The sequence below is a fragment of the Leptodactylus fuscus genome, chromosome 2 (assembly GCF_031893055.1).
Source record: "Leptodactylus fuscus isolate aLepFus1 chromosome 2, aLepFus1.hap2, whole genome shotgun sequence".
Lineage (NCBI taxonomy): Eukaryota > Metazoa > Chordata > Amphibia > Anura > Leptodactylidae > Leptodactylus > Leptodactylus fuscus.
Window position 1 is genome coordinate 237,896,382 of NC_134266.1, and position 26,715 is coordinate 237,923,096.

At 44.0% G+C, this 26,715-nt stretch overlaps 1 protein-coding gene across 1 annotated transcript; it reads left to right on the forward strand.

The window, feature by feature from the left end:
• SMAGP (small cell adhesion glycoprotein) lies at positions 1-26,108 on the forward strand. The gene is made up of 4 exons (XM_075262925.1): positions 1-56; positions 20,199-20,288; positions 24,532-24,609; positions 25,770-26,108. Exons 2-4 carry the CDS (start codon positions 20,255-20,257, stop codon positions 25,952-25,954), a joined length of 297 nt encoding a protein of 98 aa, XP_075119026.1. The 5' UTR covers positions 1-56; positions 20,199-20,254; the 3' UTR covers positions 25,955-26,108.
• The last annotated feature ends 607 nt before the right edge of the window (positions 26,109-26,715 follow it).

Genomic DNA, 26,715 nt, shown 5'->3' on the forward strand with positions numbered 1-26,715 from the left:
AGAAACCCCGGAACAGTCAGGCAAGACTCACTCTCTGCCCTTGAACAGCTTCTAAGGTACGTACTATACTAAAATCTTTAACACCGATTACCTGAGTCTGGTCTTTGTTACAGAAAGAAGAAGTGATTGTAATAATGGGAGCAATTATAAGGAAACAAGTAATATTTACTGGTCACTTCCTGAAACAAATGTGCCAAACAAGATTCTCATACTTAACATGGTTGATATTACACAATGGCAGGCTTCATTGTGTGGTGAAGGAGGACAGAAAGCAAACTTTGTAATGTCTAAAAATGTTTACTGAATAATATGTGTAAGGTAGACACCCATGCACCAGAATATATGCATCTGTCAGTCCCTGCACAAGAATCAGGGCTTCCCTTACACTGCACTTCCCAGCAATTTCACAGTAGGACTTAGGACACCATACAGCTAAAGACTTTACAGGAAAACCCTAACCTGCCTTTTGGAATAATATCCATACTTGGAAAGTCATTAGTAGTAGAGGCTGCCATAGCATAATAACCTCAAATGTCTTAAAAACAGTGTGTCAGCCACACATGTCCACATAACATTGTCACCCGGGACAGTGCGGCTCTTAGTAATGTTTGCATTGGGACCTGCGCTGCTCACTCATTGTACACAATGTAACAGCAGTTTCAGGTGCTGCCCCATTGATGTCCAAAGTTGTTGCTACACATTATATAGTAGGGGTAGGGAACCTTCGGCTCTCCAGCTGTTGCAAAACTACAACTCCCAGCATGCATACTTGCTGTGCTGTTCTTGGAACTCCCATGGAAGTGAATGGAGCATGTTGGGAGTTGTAGTTTCACAGCATCTGGAGAGTCAAAGGTTCCCTACCCCTGTTATAAAGCAAGTGAGCAGCATGTAAATATTACTGGAATATTAGAAAGTGGATAACCCCTTTAACCCCTCTCTGTCACCGCCACTTTAAAATTTTCGATTTTTTTCTCTTCACCTTCCAAAAGCTATAACTTTATAAAGTTTCCACTCACAGATCAGTATAAGGGCTTACTTAGTTTTGCAAGACAAATTGTACTTCATCATGGTACCATATCATATTCCATACGAAGTATTGGAAAGCTGGAAAAAAATTCAGAAAGGTGTGGAATTAGAAAAACTGTATTTGTGCAATTTTCTTATGGGTGTCCTTTTCAGGGTCCGTGCACACGATGTTATGTGGCGTTGATTCTGACAATGTAAACTTGTGTCAGAATCAGCACTTCAAAACAGAAACCCATTGACTTCAATGGGTTCCTTTTAACACACGTAACACATTGAAATCAAAGGGTTAAAAAGCCTCTCCTTGATTTCAATGTGTAGCGCGCATAAGACGGAACCCATTGAAGTCAAAGGGATTCTGTTTTGAAGCGCTGATTCTTACACGAGATTGCGTGTGACAATCAACGCCGCGTAGCATCGTGTGCACGGGCCCTTATGGTGTTCACTCTGCAGCCAAAATAACAAGTTACCTGTATTCTGTGAGTCGGTATAATTGTGTCAACACCAAACTTAGGCTGGGGTGCCATGTTGCAAATGCGCAGCATTTTAACTGTGTATTACAGTACCTGCAAAATGGACATGTTGAAAAAATCCACAGCAAAAAAGCTGCGTTTTCAAAAACGTATGCATTATTGAAAAACGCGACATGTCCATTTTACCTGCAGAAAAGCTTGCGTTTTCCCTATAGATTTAATAGGGGAGGAAAAACGGCTAAGAAAGATACAGCAAAAAAGCAATGAGAAAAGAAATGATGCATTTTTTTCTGCAGCATTTATTTAGTTTTTTGTTTTAGATTTTGGTGCATTTTTTTAATGATTTAATTTTTTAAGTTTTGTAAAAAAAATTATATTTTTTTGCCTTTTTTAATTTTTTGACCCCAAAGTGTAATGTATTGTAAAATTCCTATAGTCCTGTTACAGGCTGCCCATAACATTACCCGATAGTCCCCCAGCTGTGTAGGCAAAAGATCGCCGCCCCTAATGTCAGGAAAGCAGTCACTCCCCCTTATGCTATATTTGGCCCTCTTCACACAGAGTTTACGCTCCGTGTATTCTGTCTACACTCAGTGTATTCTGTACATTTTACATGTGTAAAAATACACGTGAAAAATGTAGTTAGCCATTGAGTTCAATGACATGTTCATATAACGTTCGTCTTTTTGCGCGCGTAAATAGACGCGTGCAAAAAGACGCGTGTTATACGAGCATGCCATTGAACTCAATGGCTAATTACATTTTACACGTGTATTTTTACACGTGTAAAATGTACAGAATACACCAAGCGTAAACTCCATGTGAAGGGGCCCTTAAAATGATCAAGCTGATTTTCAGCTGTACAATAAAAAGAGACCAGCTAGTCCAATGGTAGCGCATATTCTGTTCTTCACAGATCATAAAAACCATACGGCTGAGTAATTCATTTGTGTGAATAAGCATTTATTTTTATCTGTCAGGTCACATAATTAGGTCACATTAATTAGAACTTATCCAGTCATGTCAATTATGTGTAATAACTGTATAATGACAACTTATATAACTTTCACCTTACATAACTTTCATAATATATTTTATTACCGTAACACCTGTAGTCTAACAACTACTATGGGACTCTATGGGAGTCTATTCTAGACTGCTCTCTATAACATCACTATGAGAGTTTAGTCTAAACTGCTCTCTATAACACCATCATGGGAGTGTAGACTAGACTGCTGCCTATAACACTGGCAGTGAAGTCTAGTCTAGACTGTCCCCTCTATCATTAGTGTGAGAGTGGAGTATAGACTGCTCTCTATAACAAAAGTATGGATGTCTAGTCTAGACTACCCTTTTATACAAGCAGAAAGGGAGTCAAGTCTATATTATCCTCTGAGCCATCACTATGGGAGTCTGGTCTAGACTGCTCCTGGTAACATTTGTTACAGAGTCTAGTCTAGATCTCAACTAAAGAATTCTGTTCCAGATACAGTAAGGGCTAGTTCACACGGGGCTCTGCGTGAACACATTCCATCATGGCTGCTGCAACGGGATGCCGGTACAATGCACTGGCGTCCCGTCGCGGCTTTCCACTCCGGATTAGGCCCAAATGAATGAGCCTAGTCCGGAGGGTGGTGTCGCAAGGTGGACGCCGCGGCTGAATCAGCCTGAAGAAAGGGCAGCTCGCTTCTTTTTTCCGCGAGCAGGAACAAACCGCTCACGAGAAAAGGAAATTACCGTCTCTCATTGATTTCAATGGGAGGCGACAGGATTTTGACGTGGATTCCGCATCAAAATCCTGACCATTTTGCCCCGTGTGAACTAGCCCTTATATTAGATTCACACGAACATGGCACAAAATGGGCATAAAAATGTGAATAGTCCTAGTTCACTTACAGGTAATCTAATACAACTTTGTGTGATGGCTGTTAAAAAAATAAATAAATAAATTGTCATGTTGCCCATTTTCACTGTAGTATGAATGTAGGCTTTAGGCTAAGTTCACATCTGCGCTGTATTGTTCTAGGCTATCAGAAGTCCAGAACTACGAACAGGCGGAGCACTAATATAGCGGTTACATACAGGACACATCAAATGCCATTTACTATAAGGGAATCCTTCGGGTCTCTGTTGTTTTTATACTGAAAGTGGCGGACAACAAAGCCATGCAGAGACTACGATGTGGATGTGACTGTAGCCATAGATATGAAGTATGAGATCAGTATTCTTTGCTACATTTGTCTTTTCCAATTTAGAAATGATTAATTTTGCAGCTATTGAATTGAGAGAACTAGAACACCATCAATGTGCCCAGTGTTATAATGTGTGATTCAAGACTGTAAATTCATTTTCCTTATAAAAAATTGTTGATTGAAGGCACGGCCATGTGTACAGAGCCAGTTCATAGCCAGGTATAGGAGACACACCCTACAAACCTTTGTTGTCCCATATAATATTTGGAATTGTGGTTTCTTGAAGTGATAGTGATTGTCCGTATTGGCACATACTTCAGTTTGTTTCTCACATTATTTAGGGTCCATTCACAGGGAGGAAAATGGTGAGGAATTTGGTGTGGAATTTCAGCTCTGAACTGAAATTCCACACCAAATTCCTCACCATTTTCCTAGCTGTGAATGGACCCTTAGGCTAAGGCTCTACGGACTGGAAACGCCACGCTAAAGCGCTGCAGGAACAACCACGGTGTGAACGCATTGCGGTTCTTCCCGCAGCACTTTGAACAGAAAGTTCACAGAACTTTCCTCCGCAGAATTTCTGTTACAATTATATCTACAGTAAAGCCGCCGGCGTTTCCATAGATATAATTGACATGCTGCGATTTTCAAAACTGCGACAGTTTCCATGCTGCGATTTTTTTCTGCAAAGTGGGCATGGGATTCGCATGAATCCCATCCACTTTGCAAGTACTGTAAAACGCCGCGATTTTTCCCATAGTGTTTCCAGCCCATGGGGCCCTGGCCTTAAAGAGGTATTTCCATCTCTTGAATGAGAGCACATGGATAAATAAATCACTTTAATGGTTGGAGTCTGACTTCACATACCCTGAGCAATCCTGAGAATAAAGATTGCCAACCCCATGCAGAAAGAACTGTGAAGTAGATGCAGCACTAAAACAGCATACCCTAATTCTCAGGAACTTTGAGTGTCTCAGAGGTAGTTGTGCCATTGATCATAGTGTTGACATTTTTTACCAATATCAGATAGGAAAACCCCTTTTAGGATAAGGCCCCACGTTGCGTAATGCAGCTAAAAAACACTGCAGAAAAAAATGCAGCTTTTTTTCTGCTGTTTTTCCGCAAGGTGGTACCTTATCCTTAGGCCCCACATTGCAAAAATGCAGTGTTTTTCCTGCTGCAAAAACAGCTCAAAAAATCCCACTGTGTTTTACAGTATCAGAATAGTGAATGAGATTCTTCTAATCCTATCCACACACTGAAGGAAAAAAAAACCTGTGGGTAAAGCTGCAGTTTCAAAAACAGCAGGGTCAGGCATACGACATTATTTTGGTGTTCATGATCTACTGACTCTCAACCCCAACCAAGCAGCCATAATAAAATCTGTTAGCATTCAGTGCCACATCCCGAAATGTAATATGGTGGCAAGGAGGAGTAATAAAGATGCAATATTTTACTTTTCCATACTGCCATATAGCTCCAAGTACCAGTGCCACTAAGTACTCATCTTACCTAAGAGCTATACACCGTGTAAATAACAGGAATAAACAAATGTAATGTTCAAATATTAAGTCCACAAATAGCGCAGCATATGGGCAAACAAGTGGCCATATAAGAAAGGAAAATATATAAATAGCTTAAGCCTTATGGTCACCTGAATCGAATGGCGAGAACCGCTGTCTGAGAATCGCTGCCTCCGTGCAGAGATATCACTGCTTTTGTTAATAGACAAGTTAGCTCTTTGGAGCAAAAAGGACGTTGACGTTTACTTCGTTTCTCACACTTTAGTTGCTCCAAAGAGCTAGTTTGCATATTGATAACAAACAGTATAAGGCTAAAGCCACAGCGGAAAAGCACTGTGGGAAAACCAGGACGGAAATGCATTGTAGTTTTTCCCACAGGTTTCCTCTGCTGACTTTCTTCTTCAGTTATACCTATAGGGCATTTCCTATAGGTATAACTGACATGCTTCAATTTCCAAAACCGCAATGGTTTTGGAAATTGCAACATTTCCGCTGCTTATATTTTTGAGCAATGTGTGGATTGGATTGACTAGAATCCCATCCACTTTGAAGGGACTGTAAAACTCCACATGGGGCCCTGGCCTCACTCGGCAACAGCGGCACCAATTTAGGGGAAAATACCATTTTATTTAGATGACTCTTCTCCATCCATCTGCAGGGCTGGGTTCTGGTGACAGACTCCCTATAAGATGAATAGTAACTTAGACCTGTAAGCCGCTGAGCTCATACCTTCAGGGCATGAACATATCTATCTGTGACCTGTATGACCTGTATACAATGGATACCAGAGTTGTTTGCACTCTATGCTGCACTATTTGTGGACTTAATACTATTATTTGAACACTAAATTTGTTTAGTCCTGTTATTGTCAGTAGATCATGAACACCAAAATAATGTCAATAATGCTATTTCCCACCACATGGTGTAAATTGCGCCTTTTTTAGGTCTTTTTCTGCCCTACGCTTAATTTATGAATCATTTGTGCCTTTTTTTTAGATGTTTTGCTGCCCTCGCTACTTTTACGTATTGTCGAGAAAAAGGTTGTGGCCTAATTGAAGATTCACACCTATTCACGCTGTATTTATGACTTGCACCATTTCGACCCCTTCCCGATATCCGTCATAATAGTATGAATGTTGGGTATTTGATTATGGCGGCAGCTCAGGAGCTGAGCGGTTGCCATAGCCGCCGGGTTTCTGCTGTATTATTCAGCAGAGACCCGGTGTTAATGCCCATGAACAGTGCGGCATTAAGGTCCCCGGTGCCTGGGTACAAGCCTTGGTGCCTCCATTTTGACGTGGATTCTATTCCTAAGTATCCTTTTGCACATAAATTTGCATCCTTAAGAAATTGTTTTTAAATTTACCTGAGGAAGAAGCCAAGAGCTTCGAAAGCTTGTAATCTGTCATCATTATTAGTTATGCTAGGTTCACACCTGCATTCAGGGTCTCCGTTCTGTGGTTTCCGTCTTCTGCATGCCAGAAGACGGAAAGCACAGACCGGGTACGGGCGTGAGCATTTTGCGCTCTCCGCCGCGAAACCGGATTTTTTAATCCGGACACAGAGTACTGCATGTCCGACTCTGTGTCCGGATTAAAAAAACCAGTTTCGCGGTGGAGAGCATAAAACACTCACTGCCGCTCACGGCCGGACAGCTTTCTCACCCATTCAAATGAATGGGTGAGAAAGACTCCAGCAGGTTTCCGTCTCCTGCTCTGTTTTATGCAGGAAACGGAAACCTGCATTACGGAGAGGACAACGCAGATGTGAACGAGCCCTTAGACATTAAAAAAGGTATCAACTACTGAAGACTCTCAAGTTTTTTATTTTTTATATTCCACGTACATGGAAATATAAAAGTTGCAGGTGTCAGAATCTGGCGATTTTTAGAAAAATCTTTTTTGCAAAGTTTTAGATTTTTGGTTTAAATGTAATTAAAACTATACAAATGTGGTATCCCCAGAATAGTACCTAAACTAGAATACAGGTTACATGTCATTTTGGCTGCAGAGTGAACACCATAAAAACGAACACTGGAAGAAAGTCAACAAATGCACTTTTTCTTCAAGTCCACCCCATTCTCTAATTTTTTTCCAGCTTCCCAGTATATTGTACCTAATAATAAATGGTACCTTTATGAAGAACAATTTGCCCCGCAAATGTTAAGTCCCGATATGACTCTGTGAATTGAAAAATAAAAAAGTTATGAGGCTTGGAAGACAGGGAGTCAAAAATGAAAATCCAAAAATTTCTCCAGCGGGAAAGGATTAAAAAGGAGCCAAAAAAGGCGCAAATGCACTCCAGTACATGGGCAGCGTAAAAGAGCCTTAAAGAGATCAGAAAGCATTAAAAAGGGGCAATTGAGCAACTTTTTAGCCAAATAAGGGCAATTGCGACTCTTTAAACAAAAAACAGACAGCGGGCACACGGTTTATAAAGGATATAAAATAACACACACATGTACCACATTTAATACGGAGGTGTGCCTACAACATAAATAAGCACCAAAGTAAAACTAGTGTAAAAAAAAAGCCACACCTGTGAAGTATATGGCCTAAAAATGGCAGATGAGAAATTACCCCCTATGTCTTTACTAGTTGTGTTGTTAACTGGCTCATGATAACAGCATTTCAGTGCTTGTAAAGCATAACAGCAGCCCAAACAGCATAGACCAAGTATATACTGTAGAATGCAGTCACACTACATACTGGAACTCACCCAGCAAGCATAGTCCTTGGCTTCTTTGTTATGTTATACATGTCTTCCCTGTTTATGTTGTGTGTGATCCCTACACATTATGCTATCCTAATAGCTGCAGAAATTAACCCCTTACTGCTGCAGTCAGGGTTGGCCTTTATGATGTATGCACTATGCTGAAGAACTGCACATGTTTTTTTATTTTCAGTAATGAATAGCACAGGTTATTATTATTATTATTAATAATAATATTAATAATAATAATAATAATAATAATAATAATAATCCCATGGTACATTATCATATTAATTCCACAGTGCTTTACATTTGAGGGTTTACATACGAACAAAATATACAAACAAATATAAGACTAACAATGACTGACTGGCACAGTGGGGTAGAGGGCCCTGCCTGCGAGGGCTTACAGTCTATGAGGGAAGAGGAATAGAGACAGAAGGAGAGGGGGAGACTGTACAGATGGCGGTGCGGTGATAGTGCTATTGGAGGCTTCCTGAATAGGTGAGTCTTCGGGGCCTTCTTGAAGCCTGTGATTGTGGGGTCAGTCTTATGTGTCTTGGTAATGAGTTCCAAAGTATAGGGGATACACAGGAGAAATCTTGGAGACGGTTGTGTGAGGAGTGGATGAGGGCAGAGCGGAGTAGGAGGTCATTGGAGGATCTGAGGTTACGTGTGGGCAGGTAGCGGGAGATTAGGTCAGAGATATATGGAGGGGACAGGTTGTGGATGGCTTTGTATTTTAGTGTTAGTAACTTGAACTCAATTCGCTGGGCTATGGGTAACCAGTGGAGGGACTGGCAGAGGGGAGCAGCCGATGAGGATCAGGGGGTGAGGTGTATTAAGCGAGCGGCACAGTTTAAGGTGGACTGGAGTGGGAGTGGGAGTATTCGATGTGAGGACATGGAGAAGGGTGTTGCAGTAATCTAGGCGGGAGATTATGAGGGCATGGACTAGCATCTTCCGAAAAGACCCCCGAGTATAATGATAGCAGCGGTAGCAGCTGTCACCGGGCAACTAATGTCCCGGGCCCTGTGGCAGCTGCCTCTGCTGCTATGGCGGTTGTTACACCACTGCATACAGGTGCGATGCAGAGTAAGAGTAAGTTCAGACAGAGTTTTTTGTTCATGATTTTGAGGCCATATCCGCCTCAAAATCCTAACCAAGAAGATGGCTCCCATTGAAGTGCCGGAAAAAAGAAGTGACATGCTCATTCTTTCAGGCTGGTTCGCCTCGCAACATCTGCCTAAAGACACTCCCTCCTCCTGACTAAGACCATTCATTTGGGCCTAATCCGGAGCAGAGTGCGCGACTGGATGCTGGTGCAGTGCACCGGCATTCAGTCACAGCTACCCATATTTTAGTCTGGAACCTGAGGTGGCCTCCAGTTCAGGTGTCGGACCATAAAACCCCGTGTGAACTTACCCTTAGAAGCAAGATGCTCATTCCTCAGGCCATTTCGCCTCGCGATTTGGACTAAAGACACTCCCTCCTCTGGACTAAGCCCATTCATTGGGCCTAATCCGGAGCGGAGTGCGCAACTGGATGCCAAAGCAGTGGATGCCGGCATCCAGTTGCGGCTACCCGAATTTTGGAACGGAACCTGAGGCGGCCTCCGCCTCAGGTTCCGGTCCAAAATACTCCGTCTGACCTTACCCTTATATTTGCTACTTATTAATGCAATTAAGAATGTGTGCACTGTAAAAACTCAAGCTGAAGTCTCCTGCACACACCCGTAGTTGATTTACTGTCCACAAATACTGATCCGCAACCTGCAAAAACCATGTCCGTATTTTATCAGTATGTCATCCGCAATCACAGTTCTTGTATGATTCCCTACACTTGTCTGTGCTGCAAATGCTACCAACAGGGGCGGATCCAGGGCCGGGCGAGCCGGGCAACCGCCCGGGGCCCAGTGCTTAGCGGGGCCCCGCGGCCTGGCCCTAACAAAATGGTCCCGGTCAGCTCGGCATAGTCGGGCAAGTGCCGGGGCCCTCAGAGCCTCTGGGGGCCCCCCGGCACTTGCCTGTCACGATTTCAGCTCATCGGCGTCCGTCCGCCGATGAGCTGAATCGCGATTAAAGCAGTAGCTGTGAGCTCAGCTCCTGCTTTAAAGCTCCGGCCCGGCTTGCGTGTGTAGGCGCGATGACGTCATCACATCACGCTTACACACGCAAGCCGGGCCGCAGCTAAGCAGGAGCTGAGGTCACAGCTCCTGCATCGCGTATGTGACTGGAGTGAGAGAGAGGAGCGTCGGGGGAGCGATGGAAGGTGAGTGATAGAAGGTGAGTGTAAGTGTTTGTTTTGTATTAAATATTAAGGTGGAACATAATGAAGGGGGCCCATGAAACTGGGGGGCAAATGAAGGGGAGGGGGGGAACGGCATGACACTGGGGAAGATGAAGGGGGTGGGGAGAGAATGGCATGAAACTGGGGACAGAGATGGAGGGGGCCCAATGAAACTGGGGGGCAAATGAAGGGGAGGGGGGGAACGGCATGACACTGGGGAAGATGAAGGTGGTGGGGAGAGAACGGCATGAAACTGGGGACAGAGATGGAGGGGGCCCAAAGAAACTGGGGGGCAAATGAAGGGGAGGGGGAAACAGCATGACACTGGGGCAGAGACGGGGGACATTAAACTGTGGGCAGATGAAGGGGGAGAACGTGATGAAACTGGGGACAGAGATGGAGGGGGGACATGAAACTGGGGGCAGAGGAAGGGTGTATATGAAACTGGGGGAGAGATGGAGGGGGGGCATATAATTTACGGGTGACTGTAGGAGGATTATTCTGTGTGGGAGCACATGATAAATGAATGAGAATGGGTGGAATCAACATAAAAGTGGGTGGAGCCAGACTTGCTGCGGCCCCTCTTTCTACTCTTTGAAAATTGGGAGGTATGGCGTTGGTGACGCCACACTCCTGCATGACGTCACTCGCTTCATCTGCGACGCACAGTGTCTCGACTCCCCCCGCCTCCTTTACTGAGGCTCTGTCGCCCAAGGGCCCATAAAAAACTGAAGCCGGTCCTGGGTCAGCATGTCCCTACGGACGCCGATGAGCTGAATACATAGGCGTTTAAAGCAGGAGCTGTCACAGCTCAGCTCCTGTTTTAACGCTGAGCTCCAGCATTTGTAGTCCCAATGTGATGACATCACATCGCGCCTACAATATGTGTATGAGGGAGAGAGCTGCGGGGGAGCGAGGGAAGGTGAGTGTGTGTGAGAACAGTATGACGCTGGGGCAGATGGAGGGGGAGAGAACAGTATGACACTGGGGCAGATGAAGGGGGGAGAACAGCATGACACTGGGGCAGATGAAGGGGGGAGAACAGCATGACACTGGGCAGATGAAGGGGGGAGAACAGCATGACACTGGGGCAGATGGAGGGGGGGAGAACAGCATGACACTGGGGCAGATAGAGGGGGGGAGAACAGCATGACACTGGGGCAGATGAAGCGGGGAGAACAGCATGACACTGGGGCAGATGGAGGGGGGGAGAACAGCATGACACTGGGGCAGATAGAGGGGGGGAGAACAGCATGACACTGGGGCAGATGGAGGGGGGGAGAACAGCATGACACTGGGGCAGATAGAGGGGGGGAGAACAGCATGACACTGGGGCAGATGAAGGGGGGAGAACGGCATGACCCTGGGGCAGAGACGGGGGGGGGGGGACATGAAACTGTGGGCAGATAAAGGGGGAGAATGGCATGAAACTGGGGACAGAGATAGAGGGGGGGACATGAAACTAGGGGTAGATGAAGGGTGTATATGAAAATGGGGAGAGATGGAGGGGGGACATATAATTTACGGGTGACTGTAGGAGGATTATACTGTGTGGAATCACATGATAAATTAATGAGAATGGGCGGAGTCAACATAAAAGTGGGCGGGGCCTAATCTGCTGCGGCGCGCGCGCTGCGCGTAGGGCCCCGCCAAAGTCAATTGCCCAGGGCCCCGCAAACCCTGGATCTGCCACTGGCTACCAAAATTAGGATAAGTTTCATAACTTGTGATCCTTGAATACAGCACAGACACAAGGAAACAATAATTACAGTCATCTGTCTGGGCCCATAGAAATGAATTTTATCTGCAATCGCGGATAAAAACTACAGTGGTGTGCATAAGGCCTAAGAACAGCTTTTAGATTTTTCTATCAAAGTAGCCATATTCTGGCTTTTTCTTTCTTAGAAAAGTTGTATTTTTCAATGGCACCATTTTGGGACAAATGGCACATTCACGTTATTCTGCACATTTATAAGAATATGTTAATACAAAATTTTCAATACTTTTGCAAAAAACATAATTTGTTTTTGTGTAGCCATATTTTGAGAGTCACAACTTTTGGGAATGGGCTGCTTTTTTCCCTATTGGTTTCAATGTGATACGTGCGTAAACCAGTAGGGAAAAAGGCAGCCCATTCATTTCAATGGGGAGCGCTCGTATGCCGGCTCCTATTGAAATGAATGGGATCTGCTTTGTACGCGCTCATTCTGAACGTGTTTTAAGTTCAGAATCAGCTCAGCGTATACTTAGTGTGAATGCACCCTAAGAAAGGCTATTATTCTCCTACCTTTCGATGTCTTCTTTGCTTCAAATCCCGTTTTTTGTCGGTATGCAAATGAGTTCTCTCGCAGCACTGGATGCAAGATGGCTGATTTGCACCTTGGTCGTCTAAATGGTCGGCACACAAATATCATATTCAATGAAAAGTAGCTGTGGAAGCATGGCCGTAAAACCGGACAGTAATAGGACTTGTCTTGAGTTTTGCGCCATGACTATCGGCCTGCACACTGGACCTTGTAACACATGGTTGTGTGCGTGGGCCAACAGAAATGAATGGGTTAGTATGCCAACTAGGAAAAACTCTGATAGCACACTGAACTATGTCATGGTCATTTGCAAGAGGCCTTATTCACACAACTATTCTTTTTCACAAACCTAATTTTAATGAAAAACAGATATGTCGGACCATTTTTGGCCTGATTCACTTTTTTTTTTATAATAGCAGTACAGCACAAGTTATCTCTTTCTGACAGTGGGACTATAAACTGTGATGCATTTTTTTTTTACTTTATTTTATATTTATTTATTATTTTTTTGGTACTATTCCGTTATCGGGCCAGCAGCAGCGCATTTCAGCACCAGCTTTCGGGACAGCAGTTCAGTTCAGCAGCGGGAATTACAATGACATCCGAGGACTGCTGGCCCGATGCTTGTGCCCAGTAGCCAGTACATCAATGACCCCCCCTCCATCTCCTCCTCCTTCCAGTGCTGCCCCCCAGCTCTCCTTACATCTACCCCGTACCCTCTCCCCGCCACATGACTAAGCCGATGCTGGCCCGATGATAGAGGCCGTGCTTGTGTGTAGTAGGCAGTACATCGATCGATGCCCTCATCCTCCTCTTCCTTCCAGTGCTGCCCCCCAGCTCTTCTTACATCTGCCCCGTACCCTCTCCCTGTAATAGGCCTCACCGTAAATCTTGAGCAATGAATGCTACTAGATAGCCGCCGGACGCTGCAGAAAGTTTGTCCCTCCGGCTCGCTGTAGCTCACCGTTCCTATAGTCGGCGTGTTTCTTGTCAGGGCCTGGATTGAGCCCCGGTGTCTTTCCTTTCGGTCTCGGTACTAGCGCTGAGGTGAGGCCTAGTCGTGTGGCGGGGAGAGGGTACGGGGAAGATGTAAGGAGAGCTGGGGGGCAGCACTGGCAGGAGGAGAAGGATGGGGGAGGGGGGTCATCGATGTACTGGTTACTGGGCACAAGCATCGGGCCAGCAGTCCTCGGATGTCATTGTAATTCCCGCTGCTGAACTGCTGTCCCGAAAGCTGCTGCTGAACTGCGCTGCTGCTGGCCCGATAACGGAATAGTACCATTTTTTTTATACCTTGTGCCCCCATAAGGTCATCATAGACCTTTGGCCTTACATCAATGGCTCCGTGCTATTCGTTCACCAGCCTTATACCAAGCTGCAATAGTATTGTAGTGTATTGGCATGTACAGCTATCTCTATATGACAGTACATACAAAAAAATTATTAAAATGAGGTCTAACACTAGGTTCACACCTGCGTTCTGGTCTCCGTTCTGTGCTTTCCGTCTTCTGCATGCCAGAAGACGGAAAGCACAGACCGTGTCCGGCCGTGAGCGGCGGTGAGCGTTTTATGCTCTCCGCCGCGAAACCGGATTTTTTAATCCGGACACAGAGTACTGCTTGTCCGGATTAAAAAACCCGGTTTCGCGGCAGAGAGCACAAAACGCTCACGGCCGGACAGCTTTCTCACCCATTCAAATGAATGGGTGAGAAAGACTCCTGCAGGTTTCCGTCTCCTGCTCTGTTTTATGCAGGAAACGGAAACCTGCAGAATGGACACCTGGGCGCAGATGTGAACGAGCCCTTAGCAATTTTTTTATTATAAAATTGTCCAGTTGTAGTAACAGCCATCATCTCCATTTCATAGCTGCATCATTTCGTGCAGCCGCCTAACCTTGCAAGGAGGTTTTAGGAGAGGCCATACCTAGTAAGGCCGGGGCCCCACAGGACGTACATGCCGCGATCGCTGCATTTTACAGTGCAAACAAAGGGGATGGGATTCATGCGAATCCCATGCCCACTTTGCAGAAGAAATCGCAGTGCGGACACGCTGTGTTTTGCAAAGCCGTTGCGGAAATGCCGGTGGCTTTCCCATAGATATAATGTTAAGAGAAAGTCCGCAGAGGAAAACTCTAAACTTTCTCTTAAAAGCGCTGTGGAAAGAACCGCAATGCGTTCCCGACGCAGTTCTTTCCGCAGCGCTTAAGCGCTGCGATTACGGTCTGTGGGGACTTAACCTTAAAGGGATTCTACCATTAAAACAACTTTTTTCTAATTACCACGTCGGAATAGACTTAAGAAAGGCTATTCGTCTCCTACCTTTAGGTGTGGTCTCCAGTGTGGTCTCGCGCCGTTCCTTAGAAATACCGGTACTTACCGGTATGCTAATGAAGTCTCGGCAGCAATGGGGGCGTCCTTCTTCTTCATCTGCCTCCACTTGTCTGTCATCTTCTTTCTTCGTCATGTCTGATGCCTGCGCAGTCGGCTCTGACAGCAGAGACTAGAAATGAGCGAACAGAACGCACCCATAGAAATGAATGGAAGCACCTGTGACGCTGACTTTGCTGGCGGCCGGCCGTCAGCGTCACAGGTGCTTCCATTCATTTCTATGGGTGCGTGCTGTTCGGATCGGCTGATCCAAACAGTGTTCGCTCATCTCTAGCAGAGACCCTGTTAGAGCCGACTGCGCATGCTCAGCAAGGTCCGTACAGCCCTCCGACGCCTGGATGAGTTCACTAAGTACAGACCTTACTGAGCATGCGCAGTCGGCTCTAACAGGGTCTCTGCTGTCAAAGCCGACTGCGCAGGCGTCAGACATGACGAAGAAAAAAGACGACAGACAAGGGGAGGAGGCAGATGAAGAAGAAGGACGCCCCCATTGCTGCCGAGACCTCATTAGCATACCGGTAAGTACCGGTATTTCTAAGGAACGGCGCAACGCAGACCACATCTAATGGTAGGAGACGAATAGGCTCTGCTCATGCCGAGCTGTACACGCGGGCACTTCCCATTCACTTCAATGGGAGCGGTCGTAGTGAAAAAAGCAGCCCATTCATTTCTATGGGGAGCGCTCGTATGCCGGCTCCCATAGAAATGAATGGAGCTGCTTTATACGCCGCTTATTCTGAATGTGTTTTACGTTCAGAATAAGCTGCCGTATAAGTAGTGTGAATGCACCCTTAGGCCAGAGCCTCATGTTGTGAACAGGGCTGGCATTAAGGGGGGCAAACTGGGCAATTGCCCAGGGCCCCCGTCCTCAAAGGGGCCCCTGGAGCGTCAGTCTTTTAGCCTGACGGCTTGAATCCCAGGAGCTCTAGAGGGGTAATGGTGTGCTATATACAATGTAATAATGTGTCGGAGCAGGGAGCTGAAACGTCCCAGCTCTGTCATAGTAGACCTACGCAGGGGACGTCGTGGCGCAGGTGGTGTGATGATGTCACTGCATCGCACCACCTGTGTTGGTACTGCTGAAGAAACTTTGGCTGCTCTAGTCATCGTGGGAGCGCAGTAAGGTGAGAAAAAAATTTATTGTTTTTTGGTAAGGGATCTTGCGAATCCCAACCCACTTTGCGGTCACTTGGGGCCTTAGGGCTAGTTCACACGTAGTTACTTGGTCTGGATTTTGACACAGAATCCACGGAATCAAAATCTGGGTAAAAAAAACCGTCTCCCATTGAATTCAATGGGAGCCAGTCTTTTCCAAAAAAAGAAGCGACCAGCCCTATGTTGACATGGATTCTGCAGCGTTCGCATCAAGACAATCTGTCCGGACTAGGCCCATTCATTTGGGCCTAATTCGGAGCGGAAAGCCGCGACCATCGCGGCTAGCTGCGGCAGGCGCATTTGGGTCCGGATTCTGATGCGGCTTCCCGCATCAAAATCCGGACCAAATAACTATGTGTGAACTAGCCCTTAGGCGGTACAAAGGTGGTTGTTTGAATTGTGTGTGGGCATGATGGGGGTGGTTGTTACTGTTTTGGGGGCAGAAAGGGAGCGTTATTAAAGGGGATGTCACTGGGAAAATGATAGCGTTGTTGGTACATCAGAAATTGGAATGTGCGAGCCAAACTGTATCTCAGGCTAGTCAGAGGGCGGACCTGAGGCCGGTACTGGGAGAGGAATATAAGACTGTGTGAATGGTCCTTTATACAAGTGCATCTACCTAGCTGGGACTACTGTATCAGTATATATATATATATATATATATATATATATATATATATATATATATATACACGTGTGTGTATATATATATATATATATATATATATACTGGCTATAGCTGTATCCTCTGTATATAGCTGTATGACCTCTCACTTTCAGAGTAGACACACTGATGTGTATGATGTGCGCTCCTGGTGTACACAGCATGATGTAATACACCGGTGTATATAGCATGTGTGTCAGGTTGGGGATAATGAAGGGTTACACGGGCGGTGCTGGGTGTGGCCGCACTAGCTTATTATATGGCCGCCCCGCACCTGTCCCCTTGTATCTGGTGACTGCAGCCTGTTTGTGTGCGGACATTAGCAGGTGAGTGGTGGCGGGAAGCGCCGGTCTCTCTGGGATGAGGTAATACATAGCGGGGCAGGCAGCTCCGTGTCCGGGATTGTCCGTATTGTGAGAGGCGCGAAGTGTCCGGGGCTGAGTGTTTGTAGTAGTAATTAGCTCTGCCTTCAGGACTAGAAGTCCCAGCAAGTACGTGGCCAATGTCTACAATAACTAGCGTTAGTACTGCACACAGCAGCCAATCATGTGACTGCTTTTAGTCGTGCAGATGAGAGCTGTTTTCTGATTGGTTAGTTTGGCTATCTAGCGATGCCTCACTGGCTCTGACCGCTGTGACTCCTGTCTCCCCTCACAAGGGCTGTGTGATGTATAACAAAAGCTTGTCCATCTGACGGCTCTGCCATGGCTACCACAAGAAGCTGCTGCTGCCTCCTTGTCAGTAAGTGACATATTGCTGATGCTGGGTTCACACCTGTGTTTGGGGTTTCTGCTCTGAGTCCACTTGTGGATCTGAAATTTTTTTTAAATGTTTAAAAATCAGTTACCTGTGGACTGCATAGACTATAATGGGGGGTCTGCTTGGTTTACACCAAAAAAAAAAGTAAAGAGCTGCTCATAAGAATCTTCTCTCTGCATTTTTCAAGTGGAATGGGGAACAAAATCCCCCGAACAGAAATCAGGCACTGGTGTGAACCCAGCCTTACTGAGGTCAGGGGTACATAGCGACTTTTGCCACAACTCTGCTGCAATATGTTGGCGCTCTATAACTATTACATGATTGCTGTTGCCTTCACCAGTGTAAGTGAATGGAGTCACATGGCAGCATGAGGGGGCTTCAGAAAAAGTTCAGTAATATTTAGTGTAAGGCGCTGCACCCTTAGGTTGACTTAATTTACTTAGACTGGTGAAGGAGTCGCAGGGTGACATGCAAGGCTGTGGAGTCAGTAAGGGCGGGTTCACACCAGCATCCGATCTCCGTTTTGTCGGCAGAAACCCGGTATTCATTCTCTGCTGCTGAGCGCCTTTGAGCATCTTCTGCTCTCCACGTTTTTTTTTTTTTTTTTTTTTTACGAAACAAAGTCCTGCATGTCCACCTTGGTGTCTGGTTAAAAAAACAAAACAGTTTTGCCACGTAGAGCAGAAGACACTCACAGGCGGACACTTTGCAAATGAAATGGGTTTGACAACTGCCTCCTGGTTTCTACCTCCTGTCCAGTCTCTCGGGCAGGAAATGGAAACCTGCAAAACGGAGATGGGGCGCTGGTGTGAACCTGCCCTTAGCCAGACCACTGATCAGGTTTTTGTTTTGTTTTTTCAGTCTTGCCCTTTCATAAATGACTGATGGCTGTTCCGAAGCATTAAAGCAATATTCACATCTGTGCTGGGTAATCCGTTCTTCTGGCACATTAGAGGACCAGAAAAACAGATTACAAAAATGGTGAAAACAAAGCCTGAGGAACCCCCATTGACTGAGGGGTATCTGGGTTTCTCCTTTTCCAGGCTTGTTACCATTGCTAGGAAATGCTGTAGTTATGTTTTTTAGGAAGCTGCATCCTAGTACCTGTATTGTGTGCTGTCAAACTGTACTTTATCGCTGACATTCAGTGCTGGTGGTCTTTGGCTTTATTCACACTAGCATCGTGATTCCTAGTTATAAAAGAACTACCGCCTGACCAATAAATCTTGGATTTCAGTAACTTTCTTGACATTTAGTAGTTTGACAACACAAAGCTGGCTATGCCCAGGCCTGAAGCGTCCAAGTAGGATCAGTTTGCAGAAGATGGTGATGGATCCCCGTATCAATAGTGACCATGCAGCTGAGACTTAAAGCAGTTTTCTGGGATTTGCATCTTGATGGCCTACCTATGTAATCAGAGGGGTCTGACCCTTGGGATCCTTGCTGATTCGCAGTTTGAAGAAGCTGCAGCGCTCTTGACCACTGTGGCCTCTTCCTGTGCTGCTGTCACATGGTACGGCAGCTAAGTACCATTCATGTGACTGGGGCTGAGCTGCCATACCAAGCACAGCCACTAGTTGCCATGTACAGCACTGTCCTTAGTATTCAGTGAAAAGGCCATAGCGCTCACCCAAACACTGCAGCCTCTTGGGAGGCCAACACACAGGTATAGGCTAATTGTCAATATCGAAGTCCAGGAAAACTCCTTCAGGCTGAGGCCCCACGTTGAAAAAACACAACCTCTTTATTTGCAGGTTTTTGGGGTTTTTTTTTAGATAAAGCCAAGTAAGGCCAGGGCCTCACCTTGTGGAAACGCAGCTATTTTGTTGCAGTGTTTGAGCCAAAACCAGGACTAGATTAAGCAGCAGTTAGAAGCATAAACACTTCCTATATATTTAAAATTCCATTTGCAGCCATTCTTGACTTTGGCTCAAAAAACTGCAACAAAAAAGCTGCATTTTCGCAATGTGGGGCCTCAGCCTGAGGGTTGAACAAGATATAGAAGCACTTCCTATATATTTACCACTTCTCTTGTAGCCATTCTTGGCTTTGACTCAAAACTCAACATAAGGGTGCATTCACACTAAGTATACGCTGAGCTGATTCTGAACGTAAAGCAGATTCAGAATCTGCGCGTACAAAGCAGATCCCATTCATTTCAATGGGAGCCGGCATACGAGCGCTCCCCATTGAAATGAATCTGCTGTTTTTTCCCTATTGGTTTCAAACAGCCCATTCATTTCAATGGGGAGTGCTTGTATGCAGACTCCCATTGAAATGAATTGGATCTGCTTTGTATGCGCTGATTCTGAACCTGCTTTACGTTCAGAATCAGCTCAGCGTATACTTAGTGTGAATGCACCCTAAGCTGTGCTTCTGCAATTTTGGGCGTTAGCCTTAAGGCTTATTTCACACGCAAATGTGCGTGTGCATACTCCATCGTAGCAGCCGTAATGGGATGCTGGTGCAGTGCACGGCATCCCGTCACGGCTTTCCGCTCCGGATTAGGCCCAAATGAACCACCATTGTGAGGGGGTGGATTCCACACCATAAGCCACCCCCTCTGTGCCCGTGTGAACAAGCCCTAAAGATTTTCCCTCTATTTTCTGCTCTTCATCTATTGTCACAGCTTAAATTTCACCTCTATTTGCTTCTAGGGGCTATAAATATTGGTTTCTTCGACAGCATTTTTGTAAAGTGTCTCTCTGTTTGCAGGATCCTCTGCCATATACTTCAGGCTGACTACTGGAGGCAGCTAATACAAGATAATTATGGTGCTTTTAACCACTGTGACTTCTGCTACAGGTATGGACAGCTTTCTATTATAACCATTACTATCCAACTTTATTACCTTATGTAAAGAGGATTGTAAATCCTAATAAATATGGTAGCTGTTAGGCCAATGTTGCTATAGAGCAGCTCTTTCTACTTGAATACTTTTTATTATTTTACTGCTATACAGTTCCTCTTGCATTCATAGCAGTACAATGCCATTACCAGTTCCACCAGACTCCAGCCTGTACAATATGACTGTCACTCCTCCTCGTGTCAGGGAAATCTTATCTCACCGTAAAATACAACCGTTTCCTTGCAGGATAACTTTACTCAAAGATTGCACATTCAACACGTGTCTGGAAATCCTCTGACAGTCTAGATTCCTAGGCGTTAAATAGTCACTTATGTTATACTTGTTCTACATCTAGCGTGGCTTTCACACTGTGGCCCACATTTGCTAGTGTCACTCTTATCTGCAAGGAGTTTGTATGTTCTCCCCGTGTTTGTGTGGATTTCCTCCCATTCTACAAAGACATACTAATAGGGGGAAAAAAATGTACATTGTGATCCCTATATGGGGCTCACAATCTAAAAAAAAAAACAACAAACTCCTAGTTCTAGCTAAAATATTTTTGACCTGCTAGAAATGTAAGGCATGACTTAAAGGGAGTATGTCACCTGGTTGACATATTAAACCAGTATCACATATGGGCATTAAATTCAGGTGAGCCTGACCTGTCTAACTGGCTTACTATGCTGCACCCTGGTGACTCTCCCTTTAGACCTTACCTGCACACAAGCATATTCCATCCTGCAAACCTGTATGAGGGCCACATTTCCCGGACTGAACATGGCCATGTGCACGGCACTCTCTGCATCATAGTGAGAGATGATCTGCAGTAAACTCCAGAATGTCCTGATCACTAATGTATTAGACTGACAAAGCTGTCATATTGTACAGTAACAATTAGACTGTGTGCAGGAGGCCTTAAATGCACCCCTTTTTTTTAAAAAAGTGGCATTTTTATGTGGTCATATGTGTATAGGGAAATCTTAAATGCTCTCATCTGTCTTCTATTGGATTTTTTTTTTCCCCCTCTCTAACATGTAGGAATAGTCTTAAGAAAGGCTATCCTTCTCCTACCTTTAGATGTCTTCTCCGCACTGCCATTTGGTAATAATCCTGGTTTTCTTCAATATGCAAATGAGTTCTCTTGCAGCACTGGGGTGTCCCCAATGCTGCCAGAGAACTCTATCTTCGCCTGGGACACCCTCTGTCTTTTTTCCATCCTGGATTTTAATCTTCTAGGCCTCAGGCAGAGCAGACTGCGCATGCCCGGGCCACAAGAAAATGGTCGCTTGCACATAAGCTGGTGTAAGCGGCCATTTTCTTGTGGCCCGGGCATGTGCAGTTGGCTCTTCCTGAGGCCTAGAAGATTGAAACCCAGGATGGAAGAAGACACAGGGAGAGGGTGTTCCAGAAGAAGATGGAGGTGGTGCTGGAGAGTTCTCTTGCAGCATTGGGGACACCCCCAGTACTGTTTGAGTGCTGAGGACCGCCCCCAGAGCTGCAAGAGAACTCATTTGCATACCGACAAAAACCAGGATTTCAAGCAAATAGCGGTGCAGAGAAGACCTCTAAAGACAAGTGAAGAATGGCCTTTCTTAAGGCTATTCCTACATGTTGAGTGGGGGGGGGGGAAGGGTATCCAATGATAGGATTCCATTAAGCGTGGAAGAAACCCAAAAGTGCATGTTGGCACATTAAATTGAGAATACATCACTGAAACGCAATACAGTTGGCTAGTAGTGTTAGCATGCTGCTATAAACTTGTGTCCTTGTCCAACAAGGATAACTTGATCAGTAGCTCAGGATAGGTGAAAAACGAGGGCTGTAGAGGAAGTCAGGACGGGTCATTCAATATCAAGTGATCCAAATAGGAATATTTTTTTTTTTACCTGACGTCTTTAGATTTTTTTTTTTTATGAAGTACAACTTAAGTTAATTACAAATAAAAAGTTTTGACTTTTTCTTCATCAGTTAATTTTTTTTTTATAGACTTCTAAAGTTTTGAAAGTGTGAATTTTGGCCTGGTATGGCTTTACATTTTTTAACATATCTTGGGCTAGAATTAAGATAAATAGGTGGGAGAGGCATCATTTTTCTCAGAGCGGTACCGGCTTTCATTTGATATGTCACAAGACAATGTTTCTTTATATTTTGTTTTGGAGAAATCAAATTCAAAATTTTGATGCGCAATTGTGAAAACTTATGTTTTAAAATTGTGAAAAAATGCATTTGTGTTCTTGGTTATATTTGTACAGGTTTTCAACTTGGGACCAAATTGGGATCTATTTTATTTATTTTTTTAAGCCTTGAATCATCTGATTTTATGTTTGTGAGCTTCTTCCTTTTTTCTTTTCAAATTACAACTTGCTGAATTCAAAATTTATATGCAACAATAAAAAAACATAAAAAACAAATACTGTAAGTGCCAGAACAAATACATCTTATCAGAACACAGCTTGTTCAGCATTTTCAACCTGAATGCATTGAACAAACCGAAAGAAAAAAGCTGCTCATATCCTCAAGTGGGATTTTCTAAATAGTCTCATCCTAATTATATGTTAACAAGAGTACAAGAACCAATATTTATAACACCTATTTCTACATGTAACAATTGTTTTTTATTATATCACTAAACATGTAATTTATTAAGAAAAATAGTCCAGTAGATAAATCCTCATTCTATAAAATATGAACTAATCAAACAATAGGACATTTTTAAACTACTGGCCTTTTATCAATTTGTGTTATAATAACTAATATAAAATATATATATATTTTATAAGTGTCCTACCAGAAACACACCTGAGAGAGATGGTCCCACTCTAGCAGTATACAGGTCCTGTAATATGACACTAGTCTGACACTAGTTAACATTAAAATTTTGTGAGGTGGATCATTCTCTGTACATATCTCACATATAGACCCCACACTTTTAGACCACAGGCTGAACAGATCTGAATTCAAGATTTTCGGAATGACACAAATAGTTATATTTTAAAATATTATCCCATCGCGATCCCAACTTGAATTTTGGTACAGATGTGGCTAAGGGCATAGCAGGCCCATGTACATTTTTTTGAAATTTTTTTAAATAAAACGTTTTTTTCGGAAATGCGTTTTAAAAGTTTGCGTTTGCGTTCACATGGGTAAAATATTAACAAAGATACTCTTGTGACATATTTGGTGAAAGCCTGTATAGTTCTGAGTAGAATGGCGTTTATTTTGTTTCTCTATCTTTTTTGTAGCCTAAGTTATGAGAAATGTAAAGGCAGGCAACACAGAAATTCGCACTTTTTCTGAACTTTGAAAATCAATTAAAAATCCAAAAAAACTTCTAGAATTTTTTTCTTCACATTTTGCATTCTGACACACTATTACTAAATAACAAAATCTCAAAAGAATTAAAAATATAGGGAGGGGGGGGGGGGAAATCATTGGTTCACTTAACATGGAATGACCTGGACACATTTTGGGTGAATGCATAGCTTGTTGCATGTTTACACTCATAGAATACATTTGCTAGGCTTTTAATAAACTAGAGAATCTTTACTGTATCTGTGACCTTGCTAGTAAGCCATTTATGAAGGTGTCAGAGCGGGAGTCAGTCATTGGTCAGGCTTACTTACTTCACAGCCCTTTGAAAAAAACATGAAAAGGGCTAAACCAATTTCCTCTTGCTTCTGCCATTGATAAGTCTGCTCGGCAATCATGGCTGACATGGGTCACTGTTAGAGGACTCTTCACCACCTAGTCAAGTTCTTGGTATCTGTTAAGTTGCTACTCTAATTCCAGCGCAGTTGAAATCTTCTCCACCCTTCAGACTGCAGTTGGTTTTGATGCCTGACTTGCTATTTAAGCTCTATAATGTCAGAATGGCAATTCTGAATTTGTTTTCTTGCTTTTATTTTCAGAAAGCCGTAGCCACTGCGTATTGGCTGTCGGGTTACTGTCACACAGGAGTATCTTTGCTTGAGCGGTCAGAAATGTGGTGTGAATCTTCTCATTATGCGTCTTCTGCAGTTTTGTCCCACTCCTGCCTGTGACTTACAATAACCTAAATACTGGATTTTGCACTACCTGAAATATTTATTAGTTCAGAAAATGGCCATGATGCTGTATGTCTTCCCTCATGTAACCTAACTGCATTCCTGTTTCTCCATGTATGCAACCTAACTTTTTTTTTTTTTTTTTTTTTTTTTTTAGCACAAATCCCACCAAATGTGACAGAAACCACAAGCCCTTCATCTGATGTGGACAGCCTTGACAAAGGAGTTGTTTCAGGTAACTGACTCTAACCCCAGAAGTTTCCCACTTTTATAACATGGCAGAGATGCTGGACCTTGGGTAACACAAGTCACTCCATGTAACCCCCTTAGCTGTAATGGTTAGTAGTTGTTGGCTGTAAACTACTTACAATAGCTGGAATCTGCAATGACTTGGATCTTAAATGCTGTAACGCACAACTAAGGTTAAAATTGCCTGAAAAAAAAAGCTAGCATGAGGATTTATGGCTTCCTAGGCTGAAAAAACATGTTTGAAGCCTTTGTATACATTTGCAGAGCCAACCCTGTATAGCAGACACTTTCCTGCAGCATCATAGATTACTCGCTTCTCACACACCCAAGTGGGCGCCCTACTTGGATATACTAATATTGTCACTATACATTGTATAGTGGTAGATATCTGCTTTGTGCAGGACTCTGCAGACCATTTGGGTGAATACAGTGCAGTAACACTTTGTGACTAACAGTAGACATCTCTGACTAATTGGTCACATTTACCTTTGCTTCCCTTTGGCCCACCATGACCACTACTTCCAGCCGTGACTTGTCTCAGACATGTTTGGCTTCCCACTTGTCCAGGCACCTGTCCCGTAGTGACCTCATCTACACCAATCCCCAATTATAAAATATAACCCTCTAGAATAATACTCCCAAGTGCATCTTTAAATTAATGTCTGTATAACCTGTTTGAATAGTGCCCTTATTAATAATGCACTTTGTTTCCTAACTAAAAAGTTTTCCAGGTCCTCAATAAAATAATCAGTGGGGCACAAAACCAGGACCTGAAGTCTGATGTGCTGAAGCCCTATGCCCTTCCAAGTGAGACTTGGGCCCATTACAGTCAACCATGGCCATGCTCAGTGTGCTATCCATGTATTTCAGATAGTACACTGACCCATTCACTTCTATGGGCCTGTACATGTGACCATGAATTGGCCATGGCCGTGAAATATGGAACAGGTCCTATCTTGCAGCCCTTGCTTCTGTGGCCCCTATTCATGTAACGAAAGGGGCTGTGGAAGCATGGGTGGCACATGGGTGATTACTGTGTGTCGCTGCCCATGCCTTTAATTCATAGCCAGCTGCACAGTCATGTGCACCAGAAAGTAAATGTCTACTACCTCTATTTGCTCTAATCTTCCCTCATTTTCCCTCTAGGTGTAATAGCTGCGGTCTTCTTGACATTGTTGCTTGTGCTGGCACTGATCACATGCTACATGTACAGACACAAGGGCAGCTACCGTACCAATGAGCCTGAGGAGGAAGCAGAGGAGGAAGAGGCACGCAAAGCACTACAGACAAACATGGACTCTGGCGAAGAAAAGCAAGAATATTTAATGTGATTTGCACCCGGTGTTGAGTAATGGACTAAATAAACTCCCTATTTATCTGGTGTAATGTATCTGAACCATACAAAATAAACATGGTGGAGTAGAGAGCACTCTGGATTGGACACTTGGCTCTGCAACACCAACCTGCCTGAATGGAAACTCAAGGAATTTTGTTGTGTACTACACTTAATTTTTTTTTATATTTTTTTCACACCAGCCTGGTTTTTATTTTATTTTTTTGCACATGTTTGTACCATATGAGGTTATGGATGTATAATACCACAATGTGTTCTGCAGTTTGACTCATTTCTTGTAAGTATAACGTTTTGCTATAGAAGAATCTTAGCAGTTTCTGAACAGTGTAACAATGCATCTATGCCAGATCCAATTTTACTAAATAAAAATTTCTTACACTTTTTATTAAACTGCCTCTTGCCTGAGCTTCACTAAAATTAGGTTACTTGAGGCAAAGGCCCCATGTTGCAGAAACGCAGTGTTTTGTTTATTTTTGTGGCAGATTTTGTTGTAGGGTTTTTGGTTGGTTTTTTTTTTTTTTTTTTTTTTATGAGCCAAAGCCAAGAATGGCTACAAAAGGAATGGGAACGCTATGAAGTTCTTAAACTTCTCCCTTCTGCTCAATCCACTCCTGACTTTGGTTCAGAAAAACGCAACAAAATCTGCAACATAAAAAGCGGTTTCTGCAACATGAGACCTAAGGGCTAGTTCACACGTAAAAACCTCCTGGCTTATTTTGGTCTGGAAAAAACCGCTTC